Source organism: Mugil cephalus, chromosome 3 (assembly GCF_022458985.1).
Source record: "Mugil cephalus isolate CIBA_MC_2020 chromosome 3, CIBA_Mcephalus_1.1, whole genome shotgun sequence".
Taxonomy (NCBI): domain Eukaryota; kingdom Metazoa; phylum Chordata; class Actinopteri; order Mugiliformes; family Mugilidae; genus Mugil; species Mugil cephalus.
This window is the reverse complement of record NC_061772.1, coordinates 21,487,057-21,509,777: the sequence shown is the minus strand read 5'-3', so window position 1 is coordinate 21,509,777 and position 22,721 is coordinate 21,487,057. Positions and strand designations below refer to the sequence as shown.

At 41.5% G+C, this 22,721-nt stretch overlaps 1 protein-coding gene across 1 annotated transcript in view; it reads left to right on the top strand.

Moving 5' to 3' along the window:
- LOC125005175 (zinc finger protein 609-like) overlaps positions 1-22,721 on the top strand; it is a 77,881-nt gene that overhangs the window by 32,903 nt on the left and 22,257 nt on the right. The window contains exon 3 of the mRNA XM_047580248.1: positions 22,210-22,435. Within this exon, the coding sequence (XP_047436204.1) occupies positions 22,210-22,435 (226 nt within the window). The remainder of the gene's footprint in view (positions 1-22,209; positions 22,436-22,721) is intronic.

Genomic DNA, 22,721 nt, shown 5'->3' with positions numbered 1-22,721 from the left:
ACATGCAGTATGCAGACAGATAGGTCTGCATGCTGCATACAGACAAAAAAAAAAAAACAAAAAAAAACCCGCTCTGCTGTGGTGAGAGGGGACGGCGAGGGCATATGAGGGGTAAGAGGGGGAGGAGGGTAAAGAACTGCATGGATTAGGAGAGGAGAGGAGGGAGGGTTGAACTGTGTTATGAATGGATAGAGTCTTTAACCCCCCAACACACTGAATAGTTTGTCACAGGCTGCTGCGGCTGTATGTGGAATGAGAGGAGCTGGCTGAGAGCTCTTGGATTCCTGAATCCTTGAGGCATGTGGTCTGATTAGCAGAACAAAACCCACACAGTGGGGAGGAGCAGACGTGGCTTCCCCCCCCCCCCTCCTCAACTGGAATTTTCTCCCAGCGAAGAAAGAGGTGGCTCAGAGTTTGTACTGACTTGCTACGGTTGTAAAAGAGTTTGCAGACTATGTGTGGGGATTTCTCACTTGTCTCCAGAGGCTTTGTTTCTGCTCAGTCTCTATTGTTTTGACCATGTGAAAAGCATTTTCTCTCAACCCCACCCCACCCCCACCCGTGCACACACACGTCTTTGCTCCTCTCGGTTTTCCCGTCCAGGTTAAAATAATTATATTGAAGCGCTATTACGAAATATTTGTAGTTTAATACCTACGCTTCTCGTGGAGGGTTTTCAACAAAGAGGAAGTTAACGGCAAGGCAGTGTTTGAGCAAGAGTGATTATAGAGAGGATTACTTGCCTCTTGCCCTCCCCCCTTATTACTTCTCTAAAGGGATTGTTTGCAGCCGGTTTGTTTAAATGTAACGGGTTCAGTGGATCGCTCGCATTCCTCATGTGAAATTCTTCACCTCGCTGCACCATTCCTTGTTTCTGTTTCTCTCGAGTGGCAAACACTTAACATTCACCACCGCTTGGCTTCGTTCTTTGTTTGTCCCGTTCAAAGGAAGTGAGATGCTGTGATGTCTTTCCAGAGAAATATCTGATGAGGTCCAGAGAAATCTCAGAATGAACATTTGCTGCTCGTAATTGTTTAAAGTTCCCAAACGTGACACTCGTGCCGAACAAAGTCCACTGAGATTGTTGGACGTCTAAAGCTGGGATTACACTTCTGCAATACTCCGATGCACGCTGAGCCTACGCTGTGTTATGCTACGCCGGTGTGAGCATTTATACCTCTGTGCTTGGATGTCTGCATCATTCTGTAGTTTTCTCTAGCACTTGCTTGTGGTGACTTCCTCTGTGTCCTTTAAACAAAGGCGACTGGAACGGAGCAACACGTGTCAGAGTTGAAGTTGAACGATGAACAACGGCTACTTTTACTGAAATCACTGCGACGCGCAAGATGGACGAGAGGCCTGAGTAGATGGTTTGTAGGAGGCAGAACAAGGGTGAATTATCTCTGCTTGTCTGGCCATGAAGGGACGCGAATGAGGAAATGGATTTCGGACCAGTACCAGCTGTTGTGGCCTGCAGCGCGCTGACGTGTAGCGAGATTTTTTGTGGAGGTGCACGTCGGACCGCGATGTGGAAGTCAGGCACGTCCATAAATTTGCATTGTGCAGCTCAGGTCTTTAGTCGGCGAGCTGAGGTTTTATCTGGCTAATATATCTGCGTGACACACGTTTCCAGATAGTTTCGCTTATCTGCTCGTGCTCTTCTTTGGGCCCCGTTCTTTTTGGGTTGCAGCTTTAAATAAAACAAAATGTTTTCTGACAGAGCCTCTCCCGGGCCGCTGGCTTAAGCTGCAGAATATCCAGTCCAGGCAGGATGATATACTCGATCCAGAGCGTAATGTAATTTTTTCCATACCAGAAGCGATTTGGAAGGAAAGGACCCGATGCAGCATGTTGAAGCTTGCACTATAGAGCAGTCAGATTCTTAACACAGTTCTGCACACCAGCTCCCACTGTGTGATTATCTATAATTGCTCTAAAAATACCACTCAACTGGTTGTATAGCCCTTCGGGAAAACAAGTATACACATTTGTGTGTGGCATGTTTTTGACTGTTTCTGTTTCTGGGTACTTGAGATGCAGTTTCACTGGAGTGTCTGTTTTTAAATAGCTGTTGAAGTGTCCTCAGTGTTTTAGTATGAAGTGAGGAGAGGACGTAGTGTTGGTTACATGCAATCCTTTTAAATCCTATTAAGTTTTTATTATTTTGACACGTGCCGCGAGTGTTTATCTTCGAGGTGTGTGAGACGTTTAAGTTTTTACAGTCAGTGTTTTCGGTGTCAGCCCTTTTTACACGCAGCCAGGCTCGTCATTTTACACTCAGTTAAACCTTCGCGGAGTTAGACAACTGAGCAAACCCACGTAATGCCTAATCCATTTTCTTATCTGTCAGATGGTGTCGTTTGGTGGTGTTAGCTCGTTGTTTTCTGCCTGAGGAGGTTCTCCGGGGGTTTATCCCTTTCGTTACTTTTCGCTGGATGTCAAAAGGCTGTCGGCCCAAAATAGAGCAGCTGTCACGAGAAATCGGAGGAGCAGGTTAGATGGTGTGCGTGCCCCTGCCACGGCGCTCCGCCGTGCCTCGGAGCCCAATCTGAGAGGTCAGCCTCGAGAGCAAAGCTTTTATACGAGCTTTCCTCTAATCCGGTGACGGTCGTGCGCATTTGGAGCGTAATTGAATATCGCGGGTTTAAATTTAAATAATGGCTTCTTGTGTATTAGAAATATAATTGAACAATAGAGAGGTCTTCTGACTTCTCCCGTGAGCAGTGTGCATTAGGGGGTTTGCCGTGTTGCGTCTGTGCATGCGAGTGTGCGTGCGTGCTTCCAAGCTGGGAAGTACAGATCTGAGATGAAAGGATTTTCTTTCCCATTCTAATCCACACAGACAGCTAGGCCCTTGTGATTATTCCCGCCCCCTTCTCTCCACTCATCTCTTTGAATACTGGGCCTTTCTAATTCACCCTAAAAAGGGTTTCAAAAGGGGATTATACTGCTGATAGAAATTAAAGGGAGAACACGTCCGTCCTCTGGGACCAATGTCAAACATTTCTGAGATGACGGATTGCTATCACAATATAGGACTGAGTTTTAACCGGTTTTAACTTATGCAGGCTTTTAGTAAATACTGAACTTGGGGTATAATGTTTTTAATTTTATCGTGAGAGTTTAAATATTTACTGGTGTTCACAGAAATTCACCAAGTCTGTGCAATTTGTTGATCTAAAAGAATCCACTTTACATTTTTGTAATTATGCAAAATGAACATTTTTATTGCTTTACTACTTAAAAGTCGACAGTTATCAGGAGAAGGAGTTTAACAGCAGGTTAAGATATATCACTCGTTGTACATTCATCCTTAATTTAAGGGAGGCAAAAAAAAAGGCGAATTCCTTTCATGCCATAGTGTTTACTTTGGATTTACTTATTTGGCAAAGCTCGGTTCTCATGATATTAATACACTGATGCTTTATATGTTGGGAAAAGTGAAATTTTTAGTATGAGGTAAAGCATTATGTGCATTACTGACCCGGGCCCCGGTCCAACGACTTAACGCTTCATCACCGCTGAATCCCTTAAATCCTCACCCCATTCTAGTGCTTTTCAAGTGAAAGGCATAAATAAATAAACTGCATATGCATTAAGTGTACATACACTATCGCCCCCAACACAAGTGTCGCTTCGCTGCCAAGTCCTTCCGAACTTAATGACATGCAACTGTTTGACTTTGGCATCAAGGAGTCGGTCACTGTTTACATGACATTTTTAAATTTATGTAGCTGGCAGAGGCTCTTTGACCAGGGCCAGACTTGGCCCACGAAGGAGTGAGAGCATTAGAATAACAACATATAAAGAGTTATGATGAAGTTACTGTCAGCAGAACAACCAATTAAACCAGCTGTACCCTGCGGATGACTCAACCGAGCATTAACTTCAAAGCGCATGAGCGGTCGGGGAAATGTTTAATGCCAATGGAGAGGTATAATACACAGGGCCGAACATAATAGCAGAACACCCATCCAGTGTAAATTGGATGAAAGACTGTGTAAAAGATTTTATAGACTTAATGTTAAAAAATATTAAATTGGACGCGCTGCACCTGAAACACTTTCTGCAGCTTTGTCCTTTTTCTCTGGCAAGTCGTCTTAATACGGCAGACCTCGCTTTCCAGACCTTTGAACCCCGCGTCTTATAAATTATTTGTATGTGCATGATTTCATGTATTAAAAACCTTAAATGCCACATGTGATAAATGTAGGCTGTCCTCTGCTTATACTTCAGTTGCAGAATTGGCTGTGTGCCCATGACTTTTATAGTCTCCAGTGTATGAAGGTTTGATTTTCTCATGCTGTTTCTTTTCCTTAAACAAGAGTAGCACATGCATCAAAGTCACCTCTGCCACAGCAGAGTCCTCTCATGAATGCTGATACGCTCACCAGAGACTGCATCAGTGTCCTTGAATACAGAAGCGTTACATTATCTATGGTAGGCAGAGAAAGAGTCCCCTGTCAAAACGTGGCTGTGTTTTTTCTCCCATCCTTGTTCCAGAGCTTTTTGGTCGTGGCTGTGGTGTTTTATTTATTACAGTTAAGGAGTACAGCTGTGATGTGGCTTGTGCTGCTGGAAATAATTAAGTAACTATAACCATGCAAGAAAAAAAACCTTTAGGAATCCAGGTGGACATAGCTTTTTTTTTTTTTTTGGAGAGTCACTATTATAGAAACTATTATTGGTCCTGTGGTCAACACTCCCATTCATGCCCAAAAGATTTTAATTGTCCCCAACACACAAAAAGAATGAATGTCTCTAGACTGTTAGGAAACCAGAAACACCTGGACGAAACCCATTCAAACATAAGGAGAAGGTGCGCGCTGAAATCTAAAATATCTGGACCAATGGGGTGGACCCAGTGGGGGCACATAGAGGTATTAAATGTGAAATTTAAAAAATGAATCAACGTTCTTTTGCACCAAAGACATGATTGTGTTGGACTGTCAAATAGGTGCGAATGCTAATTCTTCTTTGTTTGCGATGTAAAAAACATAACTCTAAATGATAAAGTGATTGTCACACAGGTCTTACAGCAGAACCCTTTGTTGAGGTTTCAATGTGCAGATGTGAATGACGGCTGGAAATAGTGATGCCATGTGTTTGGAAATAGAGAGGTCTTTATTTATTCTGTTTGCTGATTAATATTTATTAATCGGCGCGGTCGGAACATGACATTTAGTCCTTTTCTAGGACCACTTGTGGAGAAAGTTAAAATAATGTAATGAGAGGGTTTTCCACAATAAGTTGTTTATCCCCCACGTGTTCACCCATTCTGGTTAATCACATCTGAACTAATCGGTTAGTAATTTCTTCTCTCTGAAAGGTTAGGTCGTGCATTTTAAGGAGAATGAGTTGTATTTGACCTCATGTTATCTATTAAACACTAGAGGAAGCCATGTTTGTAGCATCTGAAAACCCCTTTTAATCTAAAAGATGCCTTACAAACTCAGGCCGGGGATCGCTTCTGATTTCCTGAATCGAATTTCGTCGGATTGTGTAGCTCTTTTCTGTCGTAATCTGTTTTTAAATCCGATTAGGTTTCTCTTAGAGTAGGAGCTTCTGCCATGTTTTGGATCTTTCTCACATGAGGACTAATCTTGTGTGCGATCTTGTGAGATTTTGAGAAATCGGTTTGAGGATTTTACAAATTGATTTTGAATCGGATAATGTATGTTTATTCTTTAAGACTGAGTTGACCTGAAACGACAGAAACCAATTATGAGTAGGGCACTGGTATACCATTGTTTTTATGGTAATATACTGGGAACGTTAGCAATCGTTATTTTAAGTTTTCCTGTCCACCTGGTGAATGCAGATCCCAAATTACCCGTTTTTTTTTTTTAAGCTCTGTTTTGGTCTCCACCAATACCTATGGGAAATGTTGAGCCTCTTAAGCTGGTAAATATTCCACCAGCTGCTCTCTTAACTGTTTCTTTCTGCTGTTTGGTGCTGGACATGTACCATATAGTAGATTTTTAGAGTTTTCACCTGTGACGATGAACCCAGGCGGTAAACATGTGGGCTGGACAGACAAAAAAAACAACAAAATAAAACAGCTGATGTTTGTGGATCTAAGAAACTAAAGTTGCAGATTCAGCTGACTTATTTATTGGGTCATTTCTGTGTCTGTGACCTCAGTGTGGAGTTATAATATAGTAGCTTTATGTCCTGCTTTGGACCATATCTGAAGCTGCCAGTCTTTGTTACAAATTAAGTAGAAAACCATTCAGCTGGGTAACTATTTTAACCTATTAGTTTTTAAAACCAGGTTTATTTATTGTGCATTTTCTCAGCTTTCCATTGCTTTTAATCTCCAGTTATTCCAGTTAGCACTACTTTGCAACCTTTGTCTATGGAAACCAGTATATAAATACATTTCCTTCCTGGCACAGATGTGATGAGAGATTGATGGCTTGTCTGCCAGGTTATTTAGTACAATAGCAAAAAGTAATGTATTCTAATATAACCGTCCTGTACTAAATCTCCATTTATGACCCTTTAATGTAGAATTACCACCTTTCATTCTTATACCGTTTCAACATAAACTGAACGTTACAAGTGTTTCTGTTATTTAGCTTAGCCCCAGACTAAAATGGAGCTGTCAAAATAATAAAAATATATGTCCGTACAACTCAATACAATTCAATAATACTACAAACCACAGCCTCTAAAAGACAATTGAATCAACTGCTCTGTTATTTTAAACAAATGTTCGGCATCATAACCTTCATGAAGTTAAGATTTAGAGTTGGCCTGTTATGTTAGTAGACATTCGATCATTCACCAGTGTGCTTAATGAACTGACGAGTGAGTGTACATGGCAAGCTTCCCGAATGATCGCTGCCGAGATGAATTTTCAATCTCCACCCAGAGAACGGACAATTACTCAAGTATGCTCCATTTTTTTTTTTATGATAGTTAGTCCTTAGTGATTTTATTTTTCTCCTTCACCGTGTTATTTCTAAATGTCCCCGAAGAACTTTATTGTGTCGTTGTAGTGTCAAGAAGAGAGGGTGTGTGAGTGGATCAATAAAGGTGAACTTAATATGGAAATGAGCTCCTGCTTGTAGTGGAGTCTGGGGAGTTGTTTAGTCCTTGGCGATGAGCTGAGCTCGCACATTCAATTATGTTTGGTAAGGAGGGGCCTCTCTGTCCATCTGGAAAACTAAATTATATTTAATCATATCCATTAGGTTTATACATCCCCTGAACAGAAAGACTTCTTTTTTTTTTTTTTTTGCTGTTAAATCCATTCACTTGAGTTGTATGTCACAATTATTTGGATATGTTCATTGTTAATAATAGAGCCAATGATTTTAATCTAGACGTGTAATGGTAATTTCTGAGTAATGGGGCATTTAATGTAGCCTGCCTACAAAAAAAAAAAAAAAATCATGCAAGAACTCTGCATGACCTTCAGACTATCTTAAAGGGGGTTATAATCACATACTGTACAATGTATTTGATTTTGTAGAAGTAGAAGTTCATTTTTCTTCATTGAAATCCAGAGTAAAAAAAACATCTGTGACTTGTCGACAGAGGTTTTTGTAGAATTTCCTACATATACACCGAGTTCAATAATTAATATGGATTTCATCTCAAATCGAGTGTTGGCTATGAATAATTAAACACCAAAGAGGCAGATTACTTAAAAATGTTCCTAACATTTAAAGTAAAATCCCAGTTTGGCATAAAAATAAATATCTTTTTGCCTGATTTCATTTGCCTGACTGACTTTGATCATTGTTACTCAAAGCCCTTGTATGTTTTGGGGATTTTTTATGAAAAGCTAACATGAAATACTCGATGAAAGGCTTTTATCTTTAACTAATGATACATAATGCCGCCTCCACTGGCTCTTCAGCCTGTCAGTTTGACAGTGAGTCCTTCGGATAAATAAAGATGGAGGTATCATCTGTGTTTATGGATAGCAGCTGCAGACAGGCTGGAAGGGAGGAGGAGGAGGGGTTGGACTACAATGACTGCCCTGACTGTTTATTTTTATCAGGGCATTAGCAGATTAGGCACTCAAACTAACAAGGTCATCAAACTCTGATGGCTGAGAGCAACAGACCTCTGCTAAGCGGCTGGCCGAGAGGGGAGATTTGCTGAGATATAGTGGGTTTCACTTTACTCCTGCTCCCTCGACATCGCCGCAGCCCAACTTTATTAGTGCTTTTAATGATCTGGAGAGCATGGCTATAGAGATCCCCTAACTGCGGCTGCAGTGCGGTGGCTCTGCTGTATCTCGCTGACACGCCGCCACATGTTAGTCTTAGACACGTTTGTTGGCTCGATCTGCTTTTGTTGTCGTGCCAAAGTGCGTCGACTGATTAGCTTTAAACCGCTCCAAACTGCTTTTAAGTTTACTTGATACCTGCTAAAGTAGATCTGGTTTCTTGTGTTAGCCTTTTTTGGCGTGTGTTTACTCCAGAAAAAACATTTCTCATTTAACACCCGGGATAATACCATAGTCTGTTCCAAACTATAATTATCAAAACAAGTCATGGCCACCCTGTGTGCATCAGAAAATAAACTATGGGGTAACTTGCCCTGCTACAGTCCTGTCAGTGACCTGTCTTTTCAACTATTTTTCACTCTCTCTAGTGTTGAAATGTCATGAGGTGTGAGCTACAGCACTCGTTGCCCCAAAGGTATATAAGGGTGTTAAAGTCTATAGGGTTTTAAGTCTGTAGTGCAAGAACTACCGGCACTCAGTAATAGTGAACATCACCGTCCATTAAGATAGACATGGTTCAATGAGACAGCGAGCAGTAGAGGTCAATCAGAGTAGCAAGCCCTAGTTAAACCATGAGCAGCGAGTCCGGCTGAAGCGCTATTTGTGGTCAGTACACGCCTACACATATATCTGTTTCTCCACCCACAACCTTAACCTCTGAACAGATTAAACGGTAACTGTATGTTCTCAGTTATGATGGGTGTTGAATTTGAGAGTTGATCAAGGGATTTGTCGAGGTTATCTATTATGTGTCATCTAGCTGCATTTAGCATGATTATGCAAAATTAACATCATGACCAACTGAATAACACAATTATATTGTTATCATGGCCGCTTCCAGGCAACAAGTTAACATTTAAATGCGTTAGAAGCTGGAAAATGGATTTGATTGACTTTAAGAAGCACCAATAGTTATGGTTAGATGACAGGGTCAGAATATCTCCCAAACCACAGCTCTTGTGTGGTTTTTCCTGTCTTCAGTGGTCAGGACCTATCAAAAGTGGTTTAAGATCATGGGCTCAGGCTTAGTGATGCACTGCTTATGAGCTACTGTTGGTCAGATGGTAGAAAAAAAATGATGCTGGTTCCGATAGCAAGGGGTCAGAACAGTAAGGGCGCCCATGATGATCTCTGTCCACTGCCTAAAACGCCGCTAATGTGAACATAGCATCAAAATACAACCACGAAGCAATGGAGGAAGGTGGCCTCCTTGCATGATTACATTTTCTTTTACATCATCTGGATGGCGAGGCACATGTGCGTTGCTTAATTGGGGAACATATGGCGCAAGGATGCAAGGATACCATTACCACTGAGGGGGTGCTTAGTCTACAACAATGTGCAGGTGGTGCTACGTACCAAAGTAACATCCACATAACTGCCAGGACCCAGGTTTATGTAGAACAACATTACTTCGTAATGAGATCATCAGTCTTGTTCACTTCGCCGGTTGGTAGTTTTAATGTTGTTGCTGATTGGTGTATATTTAGCATCATTATTTACAGCTTAAGCGCATTGCTAAATTCAAGTTAATATATCATCGAGCCTGGCAAGTTTTCACAATCTGACACCCGGGTGACAAGTTGTGCCAAGTATAACATTCACTGATGTCTGTTTTGGTGTGACTGCCCACAATAGAAAGTAATTGGCAAAACACTCCTTCTCTTTTTGAAAAGTGTGTTTATTGATGTGTGGCTTAGGATTGTCTTTCTAATGTTTGGAGAAGGCACCACCCACAGCACAGAGTCAACACAAGGGAAACAGACTAACAGATCGTCTATAAATAGTTTGAGGTTAGAGGCTCTGGGGAAATCTCACAGTCTGAATAACAAGTTGTTTTCCTTGTGTAATATGTGGGACTAGAAAAATGTCTTTTGTTTCTCGACTGATAAGGTTTCTGGATGCTTTGTCTAGGAGCATTTATTTTTCTTCCACTTAATGTTCAGCGCAGCTTTGGGCTTTTGAATACAGGAGAAACTGGAGGTTTTGCTGCAGCTGTCAACATTTTCCTGAACATTAAGTACACCTACACAGGTTGCTAGAGTGTGTGTGTGTGTTTTTTTTTCTTCCCTAGACTGATCTCACAAGCTCTTGTTTGGCCAAAATCTCAAGACATGTAAGGAGTGTGAATCATTGGTATTTGGGTGGGAATCTAGGTGGCTGAGCTGTTGATGACAGCCTCTCAGTTTGTTGTCAGGTTTCCCTTTGCTAGGAGATAAGATTTATGACTATGGAGAGGACTGGTGAGAGAGAGAAATCCTTGTAGGCTCAGCTTAGCTTATCTGGATTTCTGCTCCCTGCACAGCTTCTCTCCCCGGCCGGACGCAAGTGGATGACCTTGACAAGAATGTGGCTTATTGTTGTAATAGATACTGTTGTTGTCAGCTGACCTGTGGTCAGAGCAGGGGGATGAGGAATAGGAGAAAGACAAAAGAGAAGAAGATGATTACCAAGAGAAGCCTGAATCAGCATGGAGATAGGACCAAGCGTAAATAGGTTGCAGGTTTACATTTTAATCTTCCAGCACATTTAATTTGCCGTAATAGAAATAAGTGAGATTTCTTTTATATTTTTATATTTTATTGGCAAATGTAAAGGACAAGCTTGTCAACCAATAATTAAAATAACTGTTGGTGGCAAAAACTGAGATAGTACATTTACATGTACGTGAAAAAAACAAAACAAAACAATTATTGCCTTAATCCGACTTTAACTGGACAACTTAAGTTCTTGTAAAAACTTTACTTCGACTAAAATCAAGGTTCTCCTTATCTGGTTAAGACACCCAGATAATGCGATTGGAAATCGATTTTCTCTGATATGTATACTCCTGAATGGGAGTTAAACTCAACAACACTGCGCTGGCGTATGACCCCGGAACAAAAACATCCAAGAAAGCCGTTTGCAGAAGAAGAAGGTAAACAGAGTCGGGAGAAGAACCACCTGAGGGAACTGTTATCCATCTAATTTGAAATGCCATTCTGCCATATGAACAACTCCAGTTGTTTATTATATGACGTAATAGGTCAACCAGAAAGGGGGACGTATTTACCCGCTGACCAGACACATATCGCCACCTAGTGTGGAGGAGGAGGACATATCCCAGTCAGTTATTCAATTTTCTCTGTTGCATGTAAACTGGGACAAGAACCGCAGAAAAACAAATATCGAGCATGACTCGATGAAGCTTTGCATGTAAACGCACAGAGTGTTGCACTATGACTATTTTAACTTTTATTTACGCTCATTTGCCAGTTTATTAGGTGCACTAGTGAAAAGGATTGTATCCTAATATAACAGTCCTGCACTAAATCTTAATTTCTCGAAGGTTAACGTGTTCAGCATTAGTTAAAAATAACTGAGAGAGAAACTGTGCGTAGTGGAGATATTGTCGATTGCGCCATTTCAGTCAGTGGGCTCCGCTAAATAACAGAAACACTGTATTGTTTAACTCAAGTAGTGGTGTTCGACAGCACCACAAACTACATCCTCCAAAATAATCATCCACTTGAATCAGCTCCTTTCTTACGCCGTTTCAACATCAACTGAACATTAAAATAGTCGTGACCGGGGATTTTGGTGCACCAATGTTTTAGTTGTGTATATAGGAGTTACACATTCTGTACAGCACCGTCTATTAACAGGTCTTTCATATGTATGTTATAAGTGTCGCTAAGAACATCCTGCCACAAACCACAGACAATCTTATAAAGCCACCAGTCAAAGAGAGTAGTTTTGTTCCTGTTTTTTTTCTGCTATAACTGGCTACAGATGCATCACACACAGGCACTTCCTCCTAAAGTCTTTCAACACATTTTGCATGCAGTAAACATAAAGGCGCGTTCAGGTTGCCCTTCCTCTATGCAGCACTTTCAGTTCTCATGATACCCATCAACCCGCCCCAGCGTACTTCAAACCCAACCCCCACCCCGTCATCTAACAAACAATACCCATGTCAAGGCTCAAAGCAGCCTGCATAGCCGGAGAAGAGAGGAAGGGATTAGGTTGACAAGGTCACGCTGAACCAAGACGAGAGGAAAGTGTACCGCACCACCTGCTATATGTTAGTCACTCATCCAACCAGGAAGTAGCGTGCCTGCCAGTAGCTAAGCAGGTACAAATGGTGCCAACGGTTCTTAAGTAAGTAGTTTCCCATTCTGCCTCACCATCTTCTGAAGAAATAATCCAGATCTGCTTGCTAGTCTAGTTTGGTGTTCATAATGAGTGGAAGTAGATGCTAGTTTGTTTAGACACGCATATATGTTATAAGTAGTTTTATGGGATTATTCCACAGAATATCAAATAAACAGTATTGAGCATTGACTCCAAGGTCACTTACTTGTGTTGTTATTTGAAAGATGTGTTTGGATTTTGGTTTGATTGTGAATTACAAATTAGAGATGACAATGTTTTTCCCACAGCTTTGGTCCATATTGAAATATATCTGCAAATACATCATTTGATGGTAGTAATTCCTGACCTCTAACAGGATTTAAACATTGCCATTTGTAGTTTTAAGTTAAATGTCTTGACAATTATTGTCGGATTTTCGTGAAATCTGAGACAGATGTTAATGTCCCTTCATTATATGACGTCTTCATTTTTCATCTAGTGCTATGATCAGACTGAAATCTTTTTTTTTTGTGGCCAAATACCTGCAAAAACAGTGATTTTTCCATCACTCGCAGCTGTACATACTTGTTGTGTAGTGCTTGTGACAAATGATAGTACCCACACATGCTAAACTGAGATGGGGAGTATGGTAAACATTTACTAGCTCAGCATCAGCATATACGCAATTGAACTGTGAGCTTGCTGACTCATGGAAAGAAGAACAAAAAAAAAAAGATGAAGCTGGGTTTGAGGTTTCTCTTAAATACTCAGAAGACTGTATAATGAAAACATAGACACATAAAGGAAAATGTTTTAAAGCCTAATTCAGTTTCTCTCATTTGGGCTTTGTTTTTATTTATTTATTTATTTTTACATTTTACTCACCAAGTTAGTTGCTGAACATTGGCAACGCAGCAGTTTTGCCAACAGCAAAAGGAAAACGAGCATTCAGGTTGTAAACAAGTTTTCACCCAAAGTGGGTCCAGTTTTACTTTTGTGGTTTGATGGCGGAACTAAAAGGAGAGTTTTTCGTCCGTGTGACTTCACTGGGCAAATTAGGCCACTGCTTCATAAGTGAGCAAATTGGTAAGCTCCACTTATCTTGGCTCAGTCCTCTGCCCTGCGGTCCCTCGTGCCTTCTGTCTTTTTATATCACTTTTACTTCCCATCGTGTAACTGGTAGCTGTAGGAACAGTCTCCTGACTAATGCGTGTCGTCCTTTCATCTGCGAGTGCAGATGTCTCCACAGGTAAACGCCCGCGTAAGGGCTTTCTCTTTGACAAAGCTTTGTGTACCTTTTTTTGCTTCGGCACAATCAAAGGCCGCAGTAGAATAGTAGCAGTGATTTGCAGGATGCAGTTATAATGTGTCACTCTAAAAACATAATGCGTTTGATTAGTGCTGAGCTGTACAGCGATGTGAAACATTACAGAATGAACAGTTGAGCTGTAAACCACAGATGTTGCTCAGAGCTTTGAATTGAAAGTTTACTCAGTGAACCGTATAAAGCTGTTGCTTTTACTGACGTTGTTCATGTTTATGTCTCATCTTTCACGACACTGCTTCCAAATTTAAGCTAAATAAGCTGCAGAGTTAAACGTTGTAGTATGGGCTTCATCACTAAGATTAGACCTTAATCAAGTCTTTTAAAAAGGTTTCGTAGAGGTTGTTTTTCTTTTTTTTTTTTTTTTAATGTCAAACACATCTTTACTCCAACCTAGTCTATTAAACTGTGTCAGGGCTCTAGTGTTAAGGACTCATATGGCAAACGGCTTCTTTGTCAGACAATAACTGTAGAGATTGAGATCCTAGCTCGCTCATTATAGCTCCAAAGAGATTGTAGGTCATGGGTGACCGACTTCATCGCAGCTTAGTTTCCTCTCTGTTTCATTTATGTGTGGTTATGCTTTCCTGAAAGCACAATTAGCAGCTAAAACCGAGAAGAGTTGCCTAGGAACTGAGTGCCTCTTGCCAGCTGGTGTTCTACAATAGATGTCAGGTGTTCCTGTTTGTATTCTGTCCCTCTCTCTCAGTTTCTCTGATTACTCAGAGCTTCAAAGAGAATGACGCAGTGTGATTTTAGAGAAGAAATTAGGCCAGTGTTTGAAAACAATCGGGTACGCTTTCGTGACTTGAAAGAGAATCCAATCATTTTACGTCTCTTTTATTCCGTCTCCTTGTTGATTTTAACGTTTTAGTGATGAAATTACGTGAGCCTTGTGCATTTGTTTTGAATTGCAGCTTAATGCTAACACCTAGCTCTGAATAATACGGCTTAAATGAAAAGCTACCCTGTTGCTAATCAGGCTCTGCATTGCAGTTGTCTGCATTCGTTCAAATGTAAATGTTGCTGTGCTTACATTCATTGTGTGGATTCAGCAATAGAGTACAGATTAAAAGTCCCACATTGTTTATATGGCAAACGAAGGGCCCGGGGAGTCGTTCTTAGGCGTCGTTGGTGTTGAAAGACAGACCAGAGCCAGTGAGAAGTGTAATCTCTCCTTTGGCCTTCGACCTCAGTAACTCACCAAAGACGTTCACAGGGTTTTTCACGGAAAGTGTTACATAACTGGAAGGACCATCGCTGGACATTACCAACTAATAACACTTAAACCAGAACTCCTTTATTAACGTAATAATGGCTCCCTGTCAGAAAGAATTACATTATCTCTATTTTCAAGACAGAGCTTTTATATGGTGTTAAATTCCTCGTAGTCCATTGAGTTAGAAAACAACACGATGAAACACTAAACCAGCTCAGACGATGGTCGGGAAGCTCTGCAAGCTTCAACTTTTGATTATTTTTTAAGTCGGTTTGCTTTGATTCCATCGCTATTTTTCATGTTGTTTTCTCGCATTCTTTTCCCCCCCGTCAAGATTTACAGACGGATGCATCCGCAGGCAGCCCTGTGCTGCTGGAGATGCTGTAAACCCGTGCAGCCCATACATTGCCCCTCCCCCACTAGCACAGTGCATGTAGCTAGAAGCTGGAAAATGCTTGCGCTCTACTTCTTTTTACCTGCTTATTTTGTGTGCACAGGAGCATTAAATATTCTCCGAGTTGAGACTTGTAACATTTGTTGTCAACATGCCATTTTTAGCATGTAAATGGAAGGACAAAAAGCAGTTTCGGCACCAAATATCGTCTCAGAAAAATTGGCATCGCGTATCGACCGAGGCTGATGGGGAAAAAAAATCCGTATCGGCCCTAAAAAAGTATTAAATCACAATGTTGGAAACATATTTGTTATAAAATACACTCACTGACAAAATGACACCTGAATAAAACATGGAACGAGCGTGGAAACCATTTATCAAATGGTTTAGCAGCTTTTATGTTGGTTTTAAATGCTACATAGACAAAGTGTCACAAGTGAATTTATGTCCATTGTTAATCAACAGAGGTGCGCAAACAGACAGGTTGAGTTTATCACATGCTCAGTTGCCCTGAAGCTAGCCTACATTGTGTTAGCTTAACGTTCGACTTGTTCATTTTACAGCATTGTTAGTTTTACCTTCGATGTTTTCACCTGATATTGAATATTTGAATATACACGAATACATCCATTTTGAAACTGAGAAACTTAAAAGAGGAACGCATTGTGACCCGCATCTGAGGTCCGTCTGAGTGATCGAGTGTGCTTTATCAAACCTGACATGAACACGTCAACCACGTACCAAACTGGTTTTCAAAAAAATGGAAAGGTAAACAAAAAGGCATGAGCCCATAAAATCAAGAAAGCACGTGATCAGTTTATGGCGGCTGCTTCTTTGCAGACACTAATGTAGAACAAGCACCACAAAAAATGTGATTCTATCGTTCAGCAGGGATGTGTGTTGAACTACTGTGACCTACACACATCAGACTCTATGAACGGATAAATCATTATCACTTTCACAGCCCTTGATAAACCTGATCTCTCTGTATGGAGATATTAGCTCCAGGTCTATTGTTAAGAGAGAATCTCAGGTTTCTACCCGGAACTATTTCAGAAACAATGCCACACACCCCAGGATTAGATACCATTAAATCCAGAGCATAGAGTAGGTATTTCCAGCAGGTTAGGCATAACGGGTCTAATAATATACACAGAAATTTGCCCAATATGCAGGTTGTTAACCATTTTTGCTGTAGAGAAAGAAGCAGCTCTAATCATATTAAATCCATGAGCAGAAATATCCTTTTTAGAGCCTCAACTGTAAATGGTGCCTTTCCTCCATCTGAGGATTGCTTGTTAGTTTGCAGCCCACCTTCTGGATATTTACAAGGGAAGATCTAATGCAGGTGTTGCGGGTAATTAACTCAGTCAAGCCCAGGTCAGTGACAATGCAAGGCCAGAAGTGCATTTTTCCTTTCAGGGTATATTTACAGTACATATGAGGACATATGCAGAACGTTTGGAATTGATTCACCCGGCGGTTGTTGATTTGTGTCCAAAGAAGTTTTATATAAGTATAGATGGATTTAGTCTAATAATGATTAGAATGAGATAAGGAAAAATGGTTTCGAAGAACTTCAGAATTGAGGCAATGCCATCGTGGCTGGTTTTTATAGTCCAAGAGTTTTTTATACAGCACACTGAGCTGATCTTGTGCGCCAAATTCAAGTCGGTCAGATTTACTTCCAAAACTTCATCTTTGGGCCTTAATTAAAGCGCCACCATCTGGCTATGTTCCTTGTGAAGCACTTGCTCATCAAATCCAGTTACTGTGTTAACTTTTGTCTCTCTAATACATTCCAGCTGACGAGAATTTGAGCTGAGGGAGAAGACGGAAATGAATAATCTTAATAATGAAAGTAAACCGCTCTGGGTCATAACACAGCGTTACAGCTCTCTATTGACTCATAAGAAGACCTTTTATTTCTTATTGTTTTGATTCTTGTAAGATGTTCTAGATGAAATCTTTCAGATCATCGCTGCAACTCTTTAAGTGTCTCCTCTTAAATTTTCCCTCATTTCTCCAACTGTGTGTCTTCAAAACCAGCGATCATGTCGACCGCTGATGCTTGAAGAGAAGTTCACCAGTTGTTTATTTCCCTGCTGATATTAAGAAACGGTGCTGGTAATTACTGTTAATCAGCACCAATGACTCCCTAATTTAAAGCAACCCGTTTGGGCTCCCACTTCCATCTGCAGTACTGACAGGTGTGTGCTGCATTTCAATAAAAAAAAAAAAAAAACACTGTATCTCCATTCCCCCAAAGCAGAGCTGTGTTTACCAGTGTAACCAAAAGCATCTGGCTGCTTCATGTTCTGGCTCAGTTTGCTGTCACGATCCACTGCCATTCCTTCCTTTATCCCTTCATTCATTCCCTCCTTTCTTTCTTCCTTCCTTCCTTCCTTCCTGTGTTTGTGTCCACAGTTTTCATGAGCCACATGCGACCGTCCAGTATGCATACCCACCACTAGCTATGCATACCCACTTCATTTGTCACCAACCTGGTCTTTTATTGTACATATCTGGAGCGAGATTATCTTTTCTTTCTCGTTTGTGTTTGGTGAGAGGAGAGGACAGACTGAGAAAAGGAAGGAGGGGAAGATGGTCTCCTCCTAAGCCCCGTTCACCCATCCACCGACCCATCTGTCATCACATACACCGTGTTTCACTGCACCAAATTCACAAGATAGTTGTTCCCATTTACATATTTTTCTGTTTCAGTTGTCAGCTGGATGTAGTGTGAAATTTGCTCACAAATACTACCTTAAACACCACTGAAACAGAAAAAAAAAAAACATATTTATTGATGTTTGAATGGGTTGTCTCTGGTAGTGACAGTATGATGATTTAAAAATACAGTGTTGTGCAGTTAAAATGGATTCTTAAAATCATTTGGTCCACATTGTGTGGCTCCTCACCACACACACACACACACACACACACGCACACACACACACACACGCACGCACACACACGCACACACACACACACACACACACACACGAGTTCAACCAAGACAGGTGTCTCAGTATGACACTGCAGTGTAATCCTTCTCATAATCCTCGCCCAAGCCTGGCGCTCAGTTTCTATATCCCAACTCTAATAAACAAGTTAAAGCTGAAGTTAATGTGTCCAGTAAAAAAGTGCAGCGTGCGTCCATCTGTCACGGCCGGCGTATTCTGCGAATCCTGGAAATCCAGGCCAAGTACCTCCCCTCACCCCCCGAGTCAGCTCACTAAGGTATGCACAACACCAGGCCAAGATTCGTAGGATTTGTGTCAGCAAGTTAAACATTTTTCTTGCAATTGTGGCTTTTTTTTTTTTTTTTTATAAGGAGCTGGCATGGGGATTCAGTTAAGAAAAGGTTTGCGTGACACTGAAGCATTGTGGTTTTTGGGCAGATTTCAAAATCCTTCTGTAAAGTATTGCAGGGAAGGAAGAAATCGTGGAATTTGGCATCTGTTGAGCGTCGGGTAGAGCCTTGTAATCTGACAAGTTGTGTAGTTCAGTTGCATGTGGGTTCTTTCGAAACCCCCGGACGAGACGTCAGGCATTTCGCTGTGTGGGTTTACATTCTGCTTCCCCAGAGTGAAAGTCCTTTTGTTCACTCATCCATTGACAGACCACAGAAATAGAGGGCTATTGTTCATGCACATTGTAAAGTGATTCTATTTTAATTATTTCTCTACCATTCATTAGTAAATGAATCCTTTATTGTGTAGTGGCCTTAAACCAGCTCGTCTCCTTCCCTTGAAATGAGTTGAAATTCAATAATTGTCCCTCCCCTGCTTGGATACAGAAAATGAGTATGGTTGGGGGGGAGGGGTAAAGTCGAGGCTTGTACAGGAATGGTTATACTTAATCTTTTCTTCTTTTCTTTTTTTCTTTTTAATGGGACTGTGAAATTCATAAGTTCATTAATGGAAATTATTAACCTCAGGATTATTCTGGGAATTGGCAACATTCGGAGATTTTAAACCAAATAATTGGACCGCTACGATTATTAAAGGGCTTAAACCAGGGGAATCCTTGAACTTCACTTGTCCTTGATGCTCAACGTGTCCTTTTCCTCAATTCATTTTACGCTCGAGTTTTCTTTCACTCATCAAATTTATCTCAAATGCACAAGGTCCTTAATCTCTTCGAAGGAAGATACAAATAAAATGGGTCTACGGTTATTTTGATGATCAGTTGGTTGTTTTTTTGCTTGTAGTATGTCAAAAGACAAATGATTGTGTTTAATATAATATGTTTTCTGACTGTAACCCACCAATTATTTGTCAGTTAACTGAGAAAAGGCCTTGTAGTCGAATTAATTGTGTTGGTTGCAGTTAAACTAGTGTGCCTGAGTCTTTGTGAAAGGAAATAATAATGGCCAAGGACAGAAAGTGATGGCTGGTAGTTAATACGAGCACATCCACCATGTGCCTGCAACTCGAATTATGTTCAGCAAAAGCCGTGTTGGCCCAGCTTTTGTTGTTTGTTGGGGAAATCCGAAGGTTGTCACAGTAACAAGTTCGATCAGCGGCGCCTACTATGATCTTGCCAAAAGGAAAATAGTAAACTGATAATGTGAATTCAGTGAATGTAAGCAACGTTTAAAGATAGTAGGGTTATTTCCAGTACATGGTTGTTGTATCCAGTTTAGACGCGCGGTCTTTAGGAGTTTTTAGGAGTTCAGTTAATTTAGAGGAGGCCCTTTTGTATTCACCTTTCACCCTCTGCTGTCACTGTGGAGGAAGGTTCATTGTGCGGTCTTGTCTGCAGTCCTCTGTGTCTGCATAAGGCCCGGGAACACTGTGTGGTGACAGCTCGGGTGATTACCTGTCCTGTCTCGTTCGCTCAGCCAGCCTGCAGCTTGGCCACATCATGCATCAGGAGCCGACACACAGTGATTACGATGTCGTTAGCCCTCGACTGTCTGCCGCTCTCTGCGCGCATTAATTTGCTCTTCCTCTGAGCACCGGGAGAACTCGGCTATATCCACGCTGACTTCAGTAAACCATGAAATATGAAGCTACTGTGAAGTCTCGAAACTAATATTACATTTCATCAAGGACTAATATTTGGTTTTCAAAGCCCGCAGTTCATCGTGGATTCAGATTTCTTATACTGGGATTGATGCGCCTCATACAGAATAATTCATGGTGTGTATTCTCAAAGAGCTTATCAAATGGAGGAACATTTTAAGATGAAGGGTGGTTATATAAAAAAAAAAATGCTGATATGTCTTCCTCGGATTTATGACTGAGTTTGGTCGTAGCATAGTCTGTGGTGTAAAAGGTATTCACACAAGAAGAGACTGTAGCAGCAATTTGGTGATGAGAGACTGCATTTTAATACAACACAATGAGAGGAAACACTGTGCAGTTGGCGGTTGATATTGACCACAGAAAAACTAGCCCTGTGCATACACTATCACTCATCTTTTTCCCCTCAGCAACATTTTGATGAAAAATACAGACAAAGAAGGTCATTTGGCTTTGTGCATAAATCTGGCATTAGTCTTGCTTGCTTGCAGTCATTATGAAATCCCAACAGAGGACGAAAAGTAAACTACAGACCTTAGTATTATGAGAATATCTTGAGGATTTCCTACATACCGTTTCTACTTGATAAAGGTAAAAGTACTTGAGGCCACTCTAGTGCATTTGCAGTGCCCACGATGGTGCTCTGTGCTAAATGCTAACAATGCACCAAATACAGCCATATTAACGGTATTTGGTCTGTAAAAAAATGAATGTAACATTCATCATCTGGGATCTAAAAATGTGAATTTTGAGGTAGTCCATTTAGTCGGTGTTGAGAGCTTTCATGTCAGGATTAGTAAATATTGAGCTGCTAATGGCCAGCCGAGTCGCGTCCTGTGGGGTTGTAGCTTTTTCATTCTGGATCAAAGTGGTGGAGCCACCAACATACCTACCGCCGGCGTCCTTAGGCGGATCGCACCAACGCAGTCATTTTTAATACATGCAGTATTTTTAGTTGTCCGTATCTTAACTCGGTTTGGAGCAGTAAGTAGATTACAACAATTATTTAGAGGGTGTACAGGCTTGTAATCCAATGTGCCAATTGTTGTTTTGTCTTCTAAGTCTAATTGGATGCAGCATTGGCGTCGTATTCCCGAGGACTGAGTGGTTTATGCTCAATTAATAAATGTGCGGTGTTGGCTGCAGCGTGGCATTCCTCCTGCAGCTCAGCGCTAATGATTTGGAGCGCTTTAATGTCGACTGTCTTGAATAGAGAGCACTAAGCCTGGTGCGACCGTGGCCCTTAAATCACCATCAGTCTTCCTCTCCGTCTCTTTTCCACCTACGGACCGTTTCTGCCTCCAGTTCTCTCTCACGCTTCCCCCTCAGCCGCTCTCATCGTTTCCCACCCTCGCTGTCCTTTTCATTTTCCACACGGGCCCGCCGTCTCTTTATTTCTGTCACAGCATGTCAGAACAGGTGGAATCAATTACTGACCCTCAGCAGCCCGCTCCCTTACCACAACTAGGTCTTTAATTGAGGGAATTAATGAGTGATCAGTCTGCGAGATGATCTCGTTTCATGGATCTCGCTTGCTGCGTGCGAGGGAGGAAAGCTGGGGGAGGGGGATTGTTTAGCCGACCCTGCATAACTGATTTTGTCCTTCCACAGAGGCAGTCAAAGCACTTTCATTTCCTCCTTTGCCTTCCCTGCCTGCTAATTACCTCGAAGGTTGAGGAAAGACTCGGTGGTCTGCCGCAGCGCTAACTGCTGCTCTAATGAATACACCTTTTAAGGGGTCGCCGAAATTCCAAGTCTTCGATACACTCGCGGTGTTCGCTTCCCCTCGACCCTCTTAACATCTGCTCCTCCCTGGTTTAAAACGGTAGTCCCAAAAAAATGTCTCATGTGTTTCTTTCTCTCCGCTTCTTCCGTCCGCAGATGGAATCTCCTGTCTCCACGCCAGCTCCTCCCCCCCTCCACCTCCTGGCCGCGGTGGGCAACAGCGAGATCGCCTCGCCGTGCGAGCAGATAATGGTGCGCACGCGCTCGGTGGCGGTCAACACGTCAGACGTGGCCCTGGCGACCGAACCCGAGTGCTTGGGGCCCTGCGAGCCTGGTACCAGTGTGAACCTCGAAGGCATTGTGTGGCAGGAAACTGAAGACGGTAAGAGAAATGGTTAACAAGTGCTCTATTGCGGCATTAAAAACAAAAAACACATCCCCTATGTTTACATGCCAGTGGTGTTGAATTAAGTCATCACAGTATTACTGTTTTTTTCATTGCTTTAGTGAAATCTCTGTTTTTATAAAAGCTATTATCTCGCTGTCATTACTGTACTTGTTTTGCCTGCTAAATTGTAATTGGCTATGCTCACACTGCCCAAGGAAACGGTGGTGGCATCAATACGCGCTTTAACAGCACACATGCTGCATAATATTGCCAAGATGAA